The sequence below is a fragment of the Eulemur rufifrons genome, chromosome 1, assembly GCF_041146395.1.
Source record: "Eulemur rufifrons isolate Redbay chromosome 1, OSU_ERuf_1, whole genome shotgun sequence".
Classification (NCBI taxonomy): Eukaryota; Metazoa; Chordata; class Mammalia; order Primates; family Lemuridae; genus Eulemur; species Eulemur rufifrons.
Window position 1 is genome coordinate 49,915,095 of NC_090983.1, and position 18,058 is coordinate 49,933,152.

The 18,058-nt window shown below is 38.6% G+C and overlaps 1 protein-coding gene across 1 annotated transcript in view; it reads left to right on the plus strand.

Annotated features, from left to right (window-relative positions):
* PDE11A (phosphodiesterase 11A) overlaps window positions 1-18,058 on the plus strand; it is a 335,245-nt gene that overhangs the window by 114,749 nt on the left and 202,438 nt on the right. The window contains exons 3-4 of the mRNA XM_069470433.1: window positions 5,771-5,860; window positions 9,854-9,994. Of these exons, the coding sequence (XP_069326534.1) occupies window positions 5,771-5,860; window positions 9,854-9,994 (231 nt within the window). The remainder of the gene's footprint in view (window positions 1-5,770; window positions 5,861-9,853; window positions 9,995-18,058) is intronic.

Genomic DNA, 18,058 nt, shown 5'->3' on the forward strand with positions numbered 1-18,058 from the left:
TCAGACTTTAAACTATACTATAAAGCTATAGTATCCAAAACAGCATGGCACTGGCACAAGAGCAGAGACATGGACCAATGGATAAGAACAGAGAACCCGGGTATAAAACCATCCTCATATTGCCATCTGATCTTTGACAAAGCAGATAAAAACATACACTGAGGTAAAGAATTCCTATTCAATAAATGGTGCTGGGAAAATTGGATAGCCACATGTAGAAGACTGAAACAAGATCTGTACCTCTCACCATTCACAAAAATTAATTCACGATGGATAACAGACTTAAACCTAAGGCATGAAACTATAAGAATACTAAAAGAAAATGTTGTAAAAACTCTTCTAGATGTTGGCCTAGGCAAAGAATTTATGAAGAAGACCCCAAGGGAAATCACAGCAACAATAAAAATAAAGCAGACTTGATTAAATTAAAAAGCTTCTGCATAGCCAAGGAAATAATCAACAGAACAAATAGACAACCTACAAAATATTCACATGCTATACATTCAGTAAAGGGCTAAAAACCAGCATATATAAAGAACTCAAGCAAATCATCAAGGAAAAAAATCAAGCAACCCCATTAAAAAGTGGTCAAAAGACATGAACAGAAACTTTTCAAAAGAAAATAGACTAATGGCCAATAAACATACGAAAAAATGCTCAATCTCTCTAAATCATCAGAGAAATGGCTATGTTGTGGAGTTCATAGATATACACCAAGAGGACGAATGAACAAAAACAATGGTCTTCATGATATGTGAATGTGTGCTTATGGCTTGGGATAAAATGTTCAGTACTAGCTTCATATACAGATTACACAGGGAATTGTGTTACAGGAGAGGAACTCCAAACGCAGGGAAACCAAATCTCTATAATGTACAATAAGCCTGCCTGCCCCCTGCCTCAGAGGGATATTTTACCTTTATTATACTGAATAGGAAACAATTCTTCACTTTGCTGTGGAAAGAGACACTCCTATCTTCAAGGCTTATTCACTATACAACATCTTTTCATTTGATTTAGTGGAGGTGATTATTGTGTAAAACTTAATTTAAAACTGATTTGAAGAGTTGTTCTAGTTATAACAAAGACACTGATACAAAGATGCATCTGAAATGTTTAAATAAACTATTCAAAGAAATGCAAATATAAAAGAAGTGTAATTTTACAATCAATATATTTTATTTTATATTATTTAAAATGTATGTAACTAAAATAATAAATATAACAAATTTTAAAATGATCATTACAATTTTGATAGAAATAATGGTAGAAGGTAGAAAGGAAGAGAATTCCAGGCGATGCAGATGGTAGAGACATAGTAGAATATAGGTGATTTGGGGGGATTAACTGCTGGAATCATCAGTTTAACTGGAACACAGAGTGTATAGACTAGGAGATATAACTAGGGTAGAATCTTTGAAGGTCTTTAATGCAAAATTAAAATTTCAAATTTAGACTATTTTTTTGGTGAAACTATAGAGGGACTTTGAGCTGGCTAGTAATCATCTCATGAATATAATTAAAACTCCTGGTAAACTTGAGAGTAGTAATGGTGTCATGTAATTTATTGTACATGCTAGATTGTTAACCCGAAGCCTGAGAGGAGAAGGCAATCAGGCAACTCTTGTTAAATTGAGCTGATCTGTACATTCCAAGTACAGTGAGTAGGATGTTAGCTTTGCCATTTGCTTTTGTTTGGATGCTGCTATAGAAGCATTAACTTGATAAATTAGAGTACACAAAATAAGACAGCATGAGTGAGTCTCTTTCGCCTTTCAAAATGCCAAGTTAAATGCTTCATAATTGGTTTAGATTAGCAGAGTTTTTGTTGTTGTTTTTCATCTCCACTGAAGAATAAGAATTGCAGTTACATTGTGATATGAGGGATTTGTTACATTTATGTGAGAGAATTTCATGAAAGTGACATTTATTAGACATTTAAAATGGAGGAAGATTATACAGTTGCTTTTCCTGAGGTTGTGACAAGTAAATATCACTCATCTGTCAGGACTGAATTGAGGGGTGCTTTGTCACACACAGTGGGGTAGATTAAAGAACTAATCATACCAATCTGACTTACATGCTTTCTTGATAGTACATTGTACTATTGGCAAAGAATAGCTTACACTATTTAGGGAAAGTATTTGCAAATTAAAAATTTTTAGACTAAAAATTAGGTTTAACAGAAACACAATTGGATGAGGATGAAGATTTGCCATGGACTGACAGTGTGACCCTGGGCTGTTTCTAGGCTCCTGGCAACACGAAAGTGTTCAGACTGGGCCTAACCCTGGGACTCTCTGCAGTGGATTGAACACAGCCTGGTTCCCAGTTCCGGATTCCTCACCACTCTGTAGCTGGAACCACGCCTTGGTACCTTACCTGTAAAGCAGAGCCTACAGGCTCTGCTTTGCCACAGCCCCTGCCTGTGATTGGTTCTGTGCCTCTAAAACAGTGTGATCCACATTTAACACCTGGTCTACCTGATGGGGATCTTCTTTTCTTCTGGGATTTCCCTCCCTTCCAACACCAAGAGTGTAATTTGATCCTTAAACCCCCACCTGGAGACTGGGGCCCTGGCTCTCCGCTTCTTTTCTACTTGGATATTCTCCCCTGGCCTTTGTCATCACACTGATGCCTATCAGTGAGGTTCACTCTCTGTTTAGGATTTCCCTTAGGCCAACTGCTAGACAGATTACCACCTGAGGACTGTCTGGAAACCCAGGTTATGTCTGCCTTACCAGAACTACAATCTCCTATAACAGCTAGACACTGAAGTAGCAATGAGCAGAAGTAGAATCTTCTTCTAGTCCCTGCAGTCTGTCTTATCGTGTTGCAGCTAACCAGGCCATCCTACCAATGATATGAAAGATATGTATTACTTCGGGAAGCAGGAGAACGTAGAAGTTAAGAAGGTAGATTTTAGGGTTAGACTTTTAGGATTCAAAATACAGCTTCACCAATTACTATATAGGTGCCATTGTTAACTGTGAAGGGTTTGAGATTTTATCCTACTGTACTTGCAAGCTAGCAGGCTACTCTGCCACCATCTCATGGATGCTGACAGAAGACATGAGAGTCCTGGATCAGTGACGAAGGACAGTTTGTTACTCACAGCAATAGCAATAGTCAGAGCATCAGCATTTGTCCTGGTTTTCTGACCCCGGTAACAGCACACATAGTGAATTGCATTGCTGGAGAGGAATCTCAAATGTAAGCAACTCAAATCTTTTACAATGGACAGTGAGCCTGCCTGACCTCTGCCTGGAGGGAGATACTATCTTTATTATACTGAGTAGTAAACAATTCTGCTTTTTGCTCTGGATGGAGACACTGTCTTTATTTTCCAAGGTTGTTCACTGTACAAATGTACTTGAAAGGAACAGCCAGTGCCTCCGTCTGCCAGATAGGCAGAAACATAAGAGACCCATGGAGAATTATCTCCCAACAACTTTGGGTTGAAGTTTTTGAAGCCTCAGTTTTCTCATGTGAAAAATTGAATTAGTGGTATAACATATGTAGTTGTGAGGATCAAGTGGGCATAATGCATATAAAATGCTTAACGTCATGCCTGACACATTGACAAAAGGTCTTTGTCAATGTCAGTTATGATTATAAATGGTTGTTTCTTGAATGAGATGCCATCATATTTATTAAATTCTTTGTTTTCTTTAGTAAATAGATTATTGCTGCTCACCAATATTTCACACTATTTGAATCACCAAATATTAGCACTAAAAAGGACCATAAACCTGGCATTTTATAGATAAGAAAATAGGTTCAGGGAGGTTAAAGGACTTGTTGAATCTCACATAGAAAAGCCATAGAAAGAACAAAGGTCATCTGATTTCAAATTCAGATTCTTTTAAATTACACATGATGCCTGGAGCTCAGTAAATATTGGGATTACAAATGACATAAAGCAAGCCTATGATGTATTAGAAAACATTTCACATGCCCCTTTGGTCAGTCTCCCTGCTTCCTACTTGTTTGACTTACAAACCACCTTCAACTTGGCCCCTGAAGACAAATATAAACACAATAAATAAGTGGTGGAGAGTTAAAAATAAGTAACCCATACCTTCTTCCTAAAACCCCGTTATAGTCACTGTCTCCATGGCATAAAAAAACCAGAGAACTGCAAGAAAAGTGCTTCCTGTGTGTAGGTGATGTTGAAAGTGTCCCATTCTGACTAAAGGCAGGGAAATGCTGGCGGAATATCTGGCAGCTGTATGTCATCAGCTTTGTGCTGGCTTATGGACAGACTTCCCAACGCATGAGGGGGAGTAGTAAGAAAGGGGAAAGAGGGGCCAAGAGAAGCAACGTCTAGTTCCAGAAGGCAACATGTGATAATTCAGGGAAGCAATCTATCCTGAAAAGATCTGCAAAAATCAACTCATTGATTTTTGTACCTCTTCTTAATACTGATCCCACTGTTTCTCTTCTTTAAGAGTGAGGTCATAGCGTCAGTCTCTGTAGGGCTCTGAAATTCTTTCTGAGATCATAGGTCAGAGTTAAGCATGCCCAGGTAACTGAAGCAAGATTTTAATAGGAAAGAAATGACAGGGAATGTGAATTTCCCTTTGTCTTATGTCTACCTTCAGTCCTCTGCAAAATCACCTTCCATTCCAGATAATTCTGCTCTAAGTGTCCCAGGGGTATCTCACAAGTGCTCCTGACTTGCTGGCCTGCTGCTCTCATCCCTCACTCATGGTGGGCGCCACACTGCCCTCTGCCAGGCATGGCCGGAACTGCTGCGTTTTGCCACTGCTTTGCACCTCTGCACAGGGCACCATGGTGCGTGTGCATGTGTGCGTGTGTGACAGAAAGGCTGTGACAGAACACGTACTCTTTTCACTCTGCTTTAGAGAAGACCCAAATAAGTGCCACTTGTTTCTATACGTTGCAAAGAGTTTAGGGAAATAGTTCTTCCAGTTTTTACTTGGAACATTCCATTTCTCTGGAACCAAATTTGAGTGAGCATGCCAGGCAGCTCCCTAGACCTAGACCCTGGTGATGAGAAAGTCTTAGTTAGGGTCGGGCCCATTACAGTTGGGTGTTTCTTCCCCCAGGAGAAGCTCTTCCTCTCACTGACTCCCAGCCTTTCCTCAAATAGGCTTCTGTGGAACCATCCCTCCAGTGTGCATTTGTGTCGGGTTATGTCTACACAGCGGTGGGCACATTTGGAGCTCTTTTGCAGAAGGATGCTAAGCTCTCTGGCCCCTGAATTCCCCCTGGGCCCATCCTGACAGGCATGCTTAAGTCTGGTAACCAACAGGTCTCGGGTCAAGCTGAAATCCCTGCTACAGGTGTTAATGGTATACCATATACATATGGTATATATCATATATCTTTAAACAAAGGAATTGCCTTATATCCCACCCACCTCCAGATGTGAGTGTGGGCACATGCCTTAAATTTCATATATATCAGGGTTCATTCACTTATTTGTTCTTCTTTTATCAAAGAAGGAACACAAGATGCTTTAGATACAGTTCCTGTATCATAACCCTCATAATCTGTTGCTTCACTTTATGTCGTCATAAATGAGAATTCCCCAGTTAAAGCCTGATTTACAGCATCTTATAATTAACTCTGAAAATATCTCTTCAGAAATTAAGATACTAGTATCAACAACTCCATACTTAATCCCTATGGCTGAAAAGAAAGTATTACAATCAGGCATAGGCAGGAAATGTGGAATTTAGGTCAGTGATGGATGTTTTAATGGTCTTATGTTTTAATGCTCTCAATGCTCTCTTTGCCCCAGGTCATGCAGATGTATCTTCCTTTTTGTGGAATCGCCATATCTAATGCTCAGCTCTTTGCTGCCTCAAGGAAAGAATATGAAAGAAGCAGGGTGAGTAGAAAGGAAGGTTGCTGACAATCCTCAGTGTTCTCTGTCTTTCTGGTTTCTGTGAGTCATTGTATCTTTTAAAAACAGCAGAGATCTTGAATAGCCCAGGAATCTTTTTTATTTGTATAATCGTGCAAGGCTATGGTTGAAGATACCCTTTAAGCAATAGCTCAAATTCTCTGTTGTTGTTTGGGGGAAATAGTACTAGCTTCTTTTAAAAAGGAAATTAATTTCACATCCGTACTGTAAGGCAGCAGATTCTTGCTTACTTGTAGCTTTGAAATGATAATGCAATTTGGTGATGTTTTTACAACTTGGTTCCGTTCAGAAGCATGATTTGACCCCACTTCCTAGATTTTGTTTTTGAATTGAAAGTGTTTCTGGAAGAACATCACAAGACAGTTGGACCAATAATGCAAAGGCTTTCGTAAAATTATATAGAAACACATTTAGAGGGATTGAGCTTGTATACCTTCATGAGTTGTAGAACCAAATAGTTAAAAAAAAAAAAAAAAAACCAGTGCTCAAAAAAATTCTGAAATAGCAAGTAGAGATTAAATTATATTAGACTCATTCTACCTTTAAATATAGGAAGATGATTGTCACAATTTAGAAATATATTTAGCAAGATGATGTTCGCAAAGAAACCCTCAGTTAATCTGATCATCAAATTGATTAACAACTTCATTTGTTAAGTATTATGAGTTATGAAAATTTCTCAGGAAACAAATGAACACAGTTGATTACTACAGCCATCATCCTTCACAAAGCATACCACACTTTTTCTCTGCTCTGGATCCTCTTTTCATCTTTAGCCCCAAGTCTCACCATTCTCCTTCTTTCATCTGGCACTCTAGCAATATAGTTCCCAGTTTCCAGAAAACAATCTGTTTTTTTCATTGTTATCATACCTTTAACCACATTCTTCCCCTCTGTCATCAATGTCTTCTTCCCTTCCCCACCCTCCCCTGCCATCTACCTTGCACACCCTTCAGGACTCATCTCCACCTTCCAGGTAATCTTCCCTTCTTCACTTACTGTTTTTCCTTATCTCCTGCTACTATTCTATTGTGGGTATCTATCACACTGCACTATAACATTTAATGAAGGCTCTCCTCTCCAACTACATTATGAACTCCTTCAGGGAAGTTTCATGTAGGATTGATCTTTGCATCCTCATGTATGGCACAATTCATTTACTCTTTCAACAAATAATTGATTGTGTGGTTCTCTTCAGATGCTGTCTATCCAAATCCATGCCCTCATGGAACTTACTAGTCTACTGGGAGCAATAAATAATAGACAAGAGAACAAATACAAACAATATAGCAGCAAGTTGTGATAAGTGCTATAAAAAGAGTTAAAGTGAGATAAAGGGATAAAGGGTTGTGGAAGGGTAGCATGAGAGGATGTTTATCTTAGAAGGTGATCAAGAAGGTCTCTCTAGGGTGATGATATGTGACCAGAGACCTGAATGAAAAGAAGGAGAATAGCCATACAAAGGTCTGGGGAAAGCATTCCAGGCAGTGGAAATATCAAGTGCAAAGGTCCTGGGGCAGGAGAAAACTTGGTCAGTGTGTATAAAGAGCAGATAGAAAGAGAGAGGATGAAAGAAAAGAAAATGAGAATGGAGGTGAGCTAGGGGCCAGATGCAAGAAAGGCCCATGGGCACAACAAGGACTTTGTCTTTTATTCTGGGTACCATGGAAAGCCATTGGAAGATTTTGAGCTGTGTCTGATTTACTTTTAAAAGAGATCCCTCTGGCTTCCCTGGAGATAATAAACTGTCTGGGAAGGGGGAAAGAAGGATGAAAGCAGGGAGAGGAATTAGGAGAGGACTATATTGAAGTCAAGAAATAATGCAGCCGGGACTAGGGAAGTGAGAAGTGAGAGATTCCCTTCCAAATCAGTGGTGAAATCTACAGGGCTTGCTGATGTCAGAAATGGGTGAAAGAGACTGTTGGCTTGTGCTGCTGGCAAATAAACAGTTGGATAAAGGAGTATGAAGTTTTTTGGGAGATGTCAGGACTGGAGATTCAGATTTGGGACCCATTAGCACATAAATGGCGTTTAAAGCTGGGGGACTAACTGGGCTTATCTGGGGAAGGAAGAACATGTACATAAGAGAAGAAAAGAGGTCCAAGGGTAAGCCCAGGAGCAAAAGAAGGTCGCTAGAAGAAAGAGGGACAAATGCAGATACTCATTTCCTAGAAGGCAAGTGAAATCAAAATGCAGGGATTATTCAACTGTGTGAAATGTTTCCAGTGTCTGTTGAATTGCATGTTACCCAGATTTTCTCCTTTTTCTCCTATTCTGGAGCTAGTCTGCATTGTTATTTGTAAAACTTTCATCACTTGTTAGTAAAGCAGCAATTTTTAATTAGAAACAATAAAATTACTGTAATGTGATTTGTCAGTGCAAGACTCAAGGCACAATTAGTTTTTCCTCTGAGATAAATGTTCTTGTATATGGGTCCCAGAGGCTCTCTCCACGCAGTCACAACAAATTGAAAAGTTAAATAATTGTTCAGTTAATATGATCCATCTGAAGAAATAGTCTGGATGATTAAGGAAATAATGTTTTCTGCCTTAGTAACAGGGAATTTTGTTCGTAATTATCCAGACAATTGTCTCGTTTTTAATTTTATATTTGAATGTGAAATTATTACGCATTGACCCCTTACAGAGATTTGCTGTCCAAATGCTAAATTGTCAGGATTTGCTTAAAATCTTTTTCACCTCCTGGTGTTTCTCTTTGCTTTGGGATCTTACAGCAATATGGTCCTTCACCACATTCAGTCTTTCTTTAGAGATAATGCTACCCAGGCTGTTTGGTCCTCCTTTAATTGCTCCATAAACTAGACTCATTTCATGGATGTCTTAACTCATTCAAATGCTTGCCTACTTGAATAGATTCAGAGAACAAATTTCCATGTTTCAAATGGTTTCAGAACAAATCAAATTCATTACTAAAGCTGAAAATTAGTCATGTCCCAGGGATGATGGTCAGCGCCATGATGAATAGACATGAATTTGACAACTCATGAAATCCTTTTGTGGGAGGTCAGACTTGAGATCACACATCTTATTAAATTCTATTGCATAAAGCACCCTCTGGCCAATTCATTGACTGTGTCATTTTCTGATTGCTCTCAGAGAGAAGCATAATATCTACCCCCTGCACATAACCCACTATTCTTAAATCTCTGGAAATATCCATGTTATTAAAAATTCCAAACATTATTTCAATGCAAACATTGTAAGCTAACTTAGCTAGATAAAATGACAGGCTATTATAATTTAATTTTTAAATGAGTACATAGTTTTCAAGTTAGAATTTAAGTTTTTTTTTCTTTAATTTGTATGCTTTTCATTCTGCTGTTTTAACAGAAATTTTAATGATGTTTTCCTTCCTGAGATATATAGTAGTATCTAAAGGTTCTCCTAAACAGTTTTGGATGAGGTAGTATTCCCTCTTCTCATGTACAAGGATTAATGGTAGTTATATATTTTGAAGGCTTTGAACCTTAATTAGTTTTCACCTCTGTAATTGTTTCAGAGTTCTGTGAGAGGTGTGCATTAGTGAAAATGAGTTTCAAGTTTGACCAAGATGCTATTTTTTCCTGATGGTGAGGCAGAGCTGCTTTGTGATTGTCTGAAATAAATATGCTTCATTCTTTATAAAATGTTGGGTTTATATCTAGTTGCACTGCAGAAAAACTACCATAGAAGGGGGGAAAAAGCTGTAGCTAATGACTCTATCATCCCTGTTATATGGATTAGCTTTATTCTCAAGTTGTATTTTGAAGGTTAAGTGTGTGTTCTAAGATGAAATGATGGAAATATGTCAAAACAATCATAAATACCTTTAAAATTCACCACACAAAAATATTTATAATGTTTTATTAGAGCAAAGACTAAATGGCATTTTGAGGGGAAAAAATGTCCCTTTTTCAGTTCTATATCCACCTAAATACATCCATTTCATCTTTCCTAGGCTTTGCTAGAGGTGGTTAATGACCTCTTTGAAGAACAGACTGACCTGGAGAAAATTGTGAAGAAAATAATGCATCGGGCCCAAACTCTGTTGAAATGTGAACGCTGTTCTGTTTTACTCCTAGAGGACATTGAATCACCAGTAAGTAATCTTTTACCTTTCATATGGAGTTGAAGGCTGTGTGAATGGAATCAAATTGAGTTTATTTGTAATTAAACTTGTGAAATCGTGACTTGAGCTACTCTCTTCGTGACGCTTCTAACCATGAGGTGACTTTTTATAAAATGAGAATTTCTTATTGCCTTGACATGTATTTTCATTCTTATTTTGCTGTTGTTTTAGAAACACAGACTCTTAAGTTGATGGGGACCTTAGAGATCTATCCCAGCCCTACATATTTACAGGAGAAGGGCCTAAGGGGCTCAGTGGTTTGCACGAACTCACACAGCTCTATTAAAAGATACACTCGTGTCTGTCTCCCATTTTATTCACCCATTAAGGGAAAGGCCTTCAGCATTTCTGGGAGTGGACTGCAGCCCAGAAAATGTCCCACAGCCCTCTTAAGGGGAGGAGGAAGCAAACAAATGAATGGAGAATTGGTGCACTTAGCTCTTGGAGCCTGGACAAATTGGACTCGAGCTGAGTAGAGTGGCTAGCTGTGGCTGGGCTGTCCCCTGCAGCAGGTTTGTCCTGCTGGGGTTTCCGGGTTCTTTCACAGCTGCTTTGGGCCTGTGGATACTGGCAGAGGGCAGACTAACCAGGGGAAGGAGTCTCCTTCCCACCTCACTGCAGTGGTACCTGTCACTCCAAAGGGAAGCATCTAGCTCAGGGCCTCGGGCCTGCGCACTTGGTGATTCGTGGCCAGCTTTCTGGTTTTGTTAAGTCCTTTGGCCCTTTGGGGGAAATCTGCTGGGTAAACAACAGTATTGAAAATAATGACCATCATCAATCTAAGTTCTTGAAAGTTAAAATGTATAAACCCTTGGCAGCAATTTAATATCTTTGCTGAGAACTCTCCTCAGCGACCAAGAGTTGTCCACCAATTAAGAGCTGTTTGAATCCTCAGAGAGTGATATTTTACCATACTTTACTTAGAAAAGATTATTGCTTTTGCCTTTAGGTTTGTTTTCCTCAAAGAACCTTAGGGTAAATTTTGGAGATTTAATAAGTATTGTAAAACTTACAAAGTTAAGGGTTTTTTTTTTTTTTTTTAATCTATATATGTTTAAAATGTTCAGGAGTGTTTCCCCATATTTTAGCAGAGTTTGGGGTTATTTTTATTTCAGTTGGTGTGGTTTACAGAAACAATAGCCTTGCAAGTATCCTGTGATTGTGTAAAACTCAGCTGAACCTTGGGAGAAACACACACACACACACACACACACACAATAGCCTTTTAACCCAAAATAAGTGACTAAGGCAAAGATCTCAATTAGTGAAGGTTTATTAAGGCAAAGTTTGAGGATGTGCCTGGGAAAAACAAGCCACAGATGCATCTATGACTGTGTTTTCTGAAGTGGGATTTAGGAACTTGAGTATTAAAGGGTACAGAGCACACAGAAAGAAAAAGGAGGAGTGCAGTGGGCAGTGAGGCAAATGGTTACATTTTTGTGAGGCTCAGGAAATCTGCATTTTACATAAGACAAGGTGAATGTTAGAAGAGAAAAAGGGAGTGAAGGAAGAATCAAATATGCAGATGTCCCTGGATAGGTGGAAGAATGATCTTATCTTGTTTCTGTTTTGCACCTGGGAAGATAAGCTTATAATCGACATTATTAGTGTGGAATTGAATAGACTTTAATTTTAAGAGCTAGACTTAGCCTGTGGGGAGGACAGCAAGGAATGTCCTTGTGAATGAGCTGTGGGGACAGTCCTTGTAGATACCTGAGGCCTTTTGCCTTTCCATGGGACTCTGGCTAATGTATAATGTTAGTAACAGTTATTAATTCAGAAGGGGGTGTTGCATGACTCAGCCTCCAGGCTTGACTTTCCCTTTTGTATAAGGAGTTGGGGAGGGGAGGGGTCCTGAGATTTTTCTTTTCCTTTACAAGCCCATACTTACGGAGTGTGCTTCCAGACACTGTGAAGCTCTTGAGTTTCTTTAATCCTCACCTTATGAGGTATGTATTATTATCACCCTAATTTTATAGTTGAGGAAATAAGGCTAGAGAGTTGAGTGATTTGCCAGTCACCTCCACTGCCTGACTCTAAGCCCCTGAAAGGAATGGGAAGGGGTAAGGGTGCTCATTGGTGCCTGGCAGGCTGCAGGGCCACAGAGAAGCCCTGTTAAGCAAAGGCAGGAGGGGACAGTTGTTGGGGCTTTGGCTGCCAGGATTACCTGAGCCACCCCCCAGGTCCCTGTGGTAGCAACTGGCTGGGGTGGGGGTGGGGTAGGGGTGGAAACAGGCTGGAATCTGGACAAGGGCACAATAATTGTCTGTTAGTTCAGTTGTGAACAGACACGAAAGTAACTTAAACAAGCTAAGGGTGGTCATTCTTGCTAATCTTCTTGGTGTGGTCTAGCTCTTGGGCAAATAAACAAAAAATTATAGGTGATGGAAGTTGATATCAAATGTGGGGGCAGAGCTGGAGGGAATAGTAGAGACAGAAATATCTTCATGGTATAAGGAGGCGGGAGGTCAAGAAATACCATCTAGATAGAGTAGACAGTACAAGCAATAAAGGTGCTGGTCTATTACCGAAAGTGAAGAAAAGACCTTTTGGCTATCACCACTAAACATTCTAAGACTATAATGTTGGGGTAGAAAATTCTGGGCCACTCCTCATCGTTTCTTCTTGTTGTCTCATCCCCTCCCCTTCAAAGTGAGGATGAATTCCTCTAATCCACAGGAGCAAGGGCTGAAGGTGAAAGTGAACCATGAGAGAGAGAGAGAGACAGAGAGAGAGAGAGGTCAATCTGCTTAGTATTATTTTATTAGATAGAAGCTGTGAAGAATGTTTGCCAAGGCTGCTGCCTGGGGAGGTGGTGGGAGAAGTTGGGGGTAGAAATGGTGTAAGTATTTATGTGGCAACCCTGTGCAGAAACCCATCAATGCTGTGCTTTCCTTGAACACACTTCTCACCAAAGGTTTCTCAAGCCTCTGGATTTACAGGTTCTGCTGTTCACGCACAACCCCAGTCGCCAGGGAGAGATTATAGGAAGGAGACCAGACACTAGTTACACCATGTCCAGGAAAAGGAGCCAGGCTAAGCAGGAAATCAGACTCCAAAACCTGGCGCTGGCACAGTGGTTGCAACAAACAAGAAATCCTGAGGAGACAAAGTTCTTTGGCTTGACTTCCTCCTTCCCCATCTCAGAATGCTGAAAGTACAAACTGATATTAAAAATGTTTGTCATCTTCATTTAATGAGGGGTATGAGTAATTATCAGAGAAGGAACTCAAGAAACACTCATAAACACAATTTATTTGATTGACCAAGAGCAGACTGAGATAGATTTTTATCCATTCAAAGATGAAAAACAAAAGTGGAACTTGACAACATGATTTTAAATTTCTAAAAGTTCATATGGAAAAATAAACATGTATGAATAGCCAGAAGATTTGTTAAAAAGGCAACAAAGATGAAGAATGGATGTGTTTTGCCTGTGAAGCTGTTGAAATGTGTTGTAAACTAGAGGTAAATTCCTTGTAAACAAACAGCTGAATAAAATAGATTCCACATAACCCAATGCATGTTGAGAATCTAGTAAAGACTGGTCTTTTACTTGTAGAATTTAGAAAATTATTTCTAAGGGCAAAAAAAGTATATTAAAAGAATTTCAGACTTGACAAACTTATTTTTACTCCACGTATTTCAACAAGACAAATATTTTTATAATTTCAGGGAATGCATATAGGATTTCCACATCACCAAGCAAATCTAGCATTCATTATACCTTTTCCTTATTACTTATAACTTTTTTTTGTATTATTATCAGCAAACCTATCAGTAGCTGGATGCTTTTTAGACATTGTCCATCACCTCTGATGCCCCTGGTATTTATGATAAACAGCAAAGAGCTTTGTCTTATGCAGAGGGCTAGTTCCAGTTTTAGATGTGTTATAACCAGTTGTTAGTTATCTACATAACATAAAGCAGAAGTTATAGGAAAAAACATTAATATCAAGGTGTTAAGGGAAGTCTCCCTCCCCAAACCTCTCCCCGACTCTCTAGTCAGCCTGATGTGTTGCTTCAGAATACAGAAACAGATAGCTAAATTCTGAGCTTTTAGGTTCCAAAATGGGCTTATAAAATTTATAGCAGGGCTGGGACCTGGAGAATCCTGGCTGCCAGGATGAGGGAGGCACAGAGTTGTGCCCCAGACCCGGAGGAGCTGTGGTGATTTAACTATATCCAATGTTAGCGATGACTATGCTGAAGCCCAGCAAGTCCTTCTTACCTCATAGCAGAGGCCAGTTTGGGTGAGAAGGTGACTATAGATCAGCTTCTTCTCTCCAAGGCACCCTGAAAGTTGCATGTCACCCTGGTGAAAATTTCTGTATTAAATGAGTTCAAATCTGAAATGACTGAGAAAAATGGCAGTAGCTGAATTTAATTAGAATACTCTCTTTTGTCTTCTGTCAACAGGCAGAATTGGGCCTCAAGAAGAGAATTAGTTGAGTTATAGTAAAATAATATATTATTTGAACAGCTGTATCTGTGGCCTTTGAAATTGAAATCAATACAGCAATTACATTCTCTAACTAGTCATCTTGTATTTAATTCACATATATGACAATGGAAACATTTGAAATTAGATGGGTGGGAAGAAATGTTTTGAAAACAAATGTTTTAGAAACACATGGCTGGCAATTTAGAAAAAGAATACAAAGAACTGAATTCCTACCTCATACCTGTTAAAATATAATTTTATAAAAAACAAAATTATGGCTCTCATGTAAATATAAAATAAATGCTGGTCAAAGATTGTTTTTAACTCATTAACTTATGAGAAAACCAATATGATGTTAAAACCAGTCCAAAGAACATCTGAGAAGTTAGGTATTTATAGGCAATGTTAGGATACAATTTCAAGGTTAGAAATAAAACTGGTTAAAGACAAAACTAAGCCATAAAGTGTAACCTTTGAGGTTATCTCTTTCCTTGGAGAGAAATTATTGTATCTCTACCAGAGAAAAAGCCTCAGTTTAACATGTAACATCACTAAATCTGGAGTCTGTTACCAGTAGTAACTGATAAGTGAAACTAAGTACATTCCTTAGATCAAGGATTAGCAAATTTTTTCTATAAATGCCCAGGTAGTAAATATTTTAGGCTCTGCAAGTCATACGGTCTCTGTTGCAGCTACTCAACTCTGCCATTGTAGCATGAAAATAGTCATAGACAATATATAAAGAATGAGCATAGGTATGTTTCAGTAAAACTTTATTTACAAAAAATAGATGGTGGGCCACATTTGGCTTTCAGACATTAGTTTACAGACCACCATCCTAGATAATCCTTGGGTGGCCTTTGCCCCTTATGACATTGAAAGATGAACCACCCAGATTTCTGCCTTATGTATTTAATGCCAATATAAATATCAGATGAATCAAAGATTTAATGTTAAAAAAGTGAATGCAGGCAACACCTAGTACCCCAGGACTCAATTGTGTTGCCAGATGAGAAGGAATCAGCAAAAGAACTCTGAAAGTATGAAAAATCAGAGCGAAAGGACATGCCCCAAAGGGAACACCATCTCTCAAGCAATGGATACAAACAAAAATGAGAACATTGAAATGACAGATAAAGAATTCCAAACATGGATTGTAAGGAAGCTCAATGAAATCCAAGAGAAATGGAAAACCAGCTCAAAGAAACCAGAGAACCAATTCAGAATATGAATGAGAAATTCACCAAAGAGATTGATATATTAAAGAAAAAACAAATGGAACTTCTAGAAATGAAAAATTCATTTAAGGGAATACAAATCACAGCAGAAGGTTTTAAGAATAGACTAGACCAGGCAGAAGAAAGAATCTCAGGGCTTGAAGACAAGTCTTTCATATTAAATCAGTCAGTCAAAAATAATGAACAGAGAATTAAGAGGAATGAACAATGCCTATGAGAAATTTGGGATTATGTAAAATGCTCAAATATAAGAATCATAGGCATCTCAGAGGGAGAAGAAAATGCACAAAGGCTAGAAAACTTATTTGAGGGGATAATTGAGGAAAACTTCCCTGTTCTTGCTAGAGATTTAGACATCCAGGTACCAGAAGCTCAATGAATGACTGAAAGATTCATCACAAAGAGGCAATCACCAAGACACATAGTCATCAGACTGGATAAAGTCAATATGAAAGAGGAATTCCTTCAAACCATAAGGCAAAAATGTCAAGTAACTTACAAAGGGAAACCCATCAGGCTACCTGCAGACTTCTCAACTGGGACCTTACAGGCCAGAAGGGACTGGTGTCCCATCTTCAGTCTTCTTAAACAGAATAACTGCCAGCCTAGAATTTTGTATCCTGCAAAATTACGTTTCATAGATGAAGGATAGATAAAGACTTTTCCAGATAAGCAAACACTGAGGGAATTTGTCAAGACCAAACCTGCCATGCAGGAAATACTCAGAACTGCGTTATACATGGATCAGCACAATGGTCACCCTCTTGTGTAAAACTACTCAAAAGCTAAAGCTCACAGCTCAAATAAATAGTACAAGAGGTAAAACAAAGCAATAAGGTACTAACCAACAGGAGGAACAGAACAGCATTCCATATATCAATTCTATATATAAATGTAAATGGTTTGAGTTCCCCACTCAAGAGACATAGGCTGGCTGAGTGGAAAAAAGAAAAACAAGTTCTTTGAAAAGATAAACCAAATTGATAGACTTCTTGCTAGATTAACTGAAACAGAAGAGAAAGGACTCAAATAAGCTCAATTAGAAATGAAAAAGAAGATATCATAAGTGATACCACAGAAATACAAAATATCATCTGTTATTACAATGAAAATCTCTATGCACACAAACTCAAAAATGTAGAGGAAATGGACAAATTTCTGGAAATGCACAATCTCCCAAGACTCAATCAGGAAGAACGAGGACTCCTGAACAGATCACTAACGAGCAATGAGATTGAAGCAGTAATAAAAAATCTTCCAACAAAATAAAGCCCTGGACCAGATAGATTCACAGCCAAATTTTACCAGACCTACAAAGAAGAGTTGGTACTCATTCTGAAGAAATTATTCCATAGCATTGACAAGGAGGGAATCCTCCCCAACTCATTCTACAAAGCCTGTATCACCTTGATACCAAAGCCAGGAAAGGGCACCACCACAACAACAATAACAACAACAACAAAACTACAGACCAATATCGTTTATGAATATGGATGCAAAAATCTTCAATAAAATACTAGCAAACCAAATTCAACAGCATATCAAAAAAATAATCCACCATGACCAAGTGGGCTTCATTCCAGGGATGCAAGGATGGTTCAACACATGTAAATCCATAAATATGATTCACCACATAAACAGAAGCTAAAACATAGATTATATGATCATCTTAATTGATGCAGAAATAGCATTTGACAAAATTCAACATACTTTCATAATAAAAACTCTCAACAAAATAGGCATCGAAGGAACATATCTCAAAATAATAAAAGCCATGTATGACAAACCCACAGCATCATACTGAATGGGGAAAAGTTGCAAGCATTCCCACCAAGAACTGGAACAAGACAAGGATGCCCACTGTTACTTCTATTCAACATAGTGCTGCAAGTCCTAGCCAGAGCAATCAGGCAATAGAAAGAAATTAATCCACAAAAGAAAAAGTACTCATAACCCTATGCACCAGTTATCACCCCACTTCCACATCATACAAAGTTGGGAGGGCTGCTAAATGCAAGGGAAATTAGATAGGATGAAGTGAAAGGCTGAATGAGTTTGCTTACATTCAGCCACCTTGGCAGAACACACTGTTCACCACAACAGGTCATGCATATTTGCTTGGAGAAGTAACAGCACATGCCTGGCAAGGTCAGGGATGTTTCTTGAGTCCTCCTTGCTGCCATAGAGTGGCAGGAAAGAAGGGTATGGAACAAGGAAGCTTGCAGACAAGCCATCCTAGAAATAAAGCTGTAAAGGAATAAGGATAAAAAAGGAAGTGAGTGGCAAGTCACCCTGCAGCTGCTAATCTTGGTCAGCTGAGGAGAATTAAAGGATAATTCATCACACAAAAAT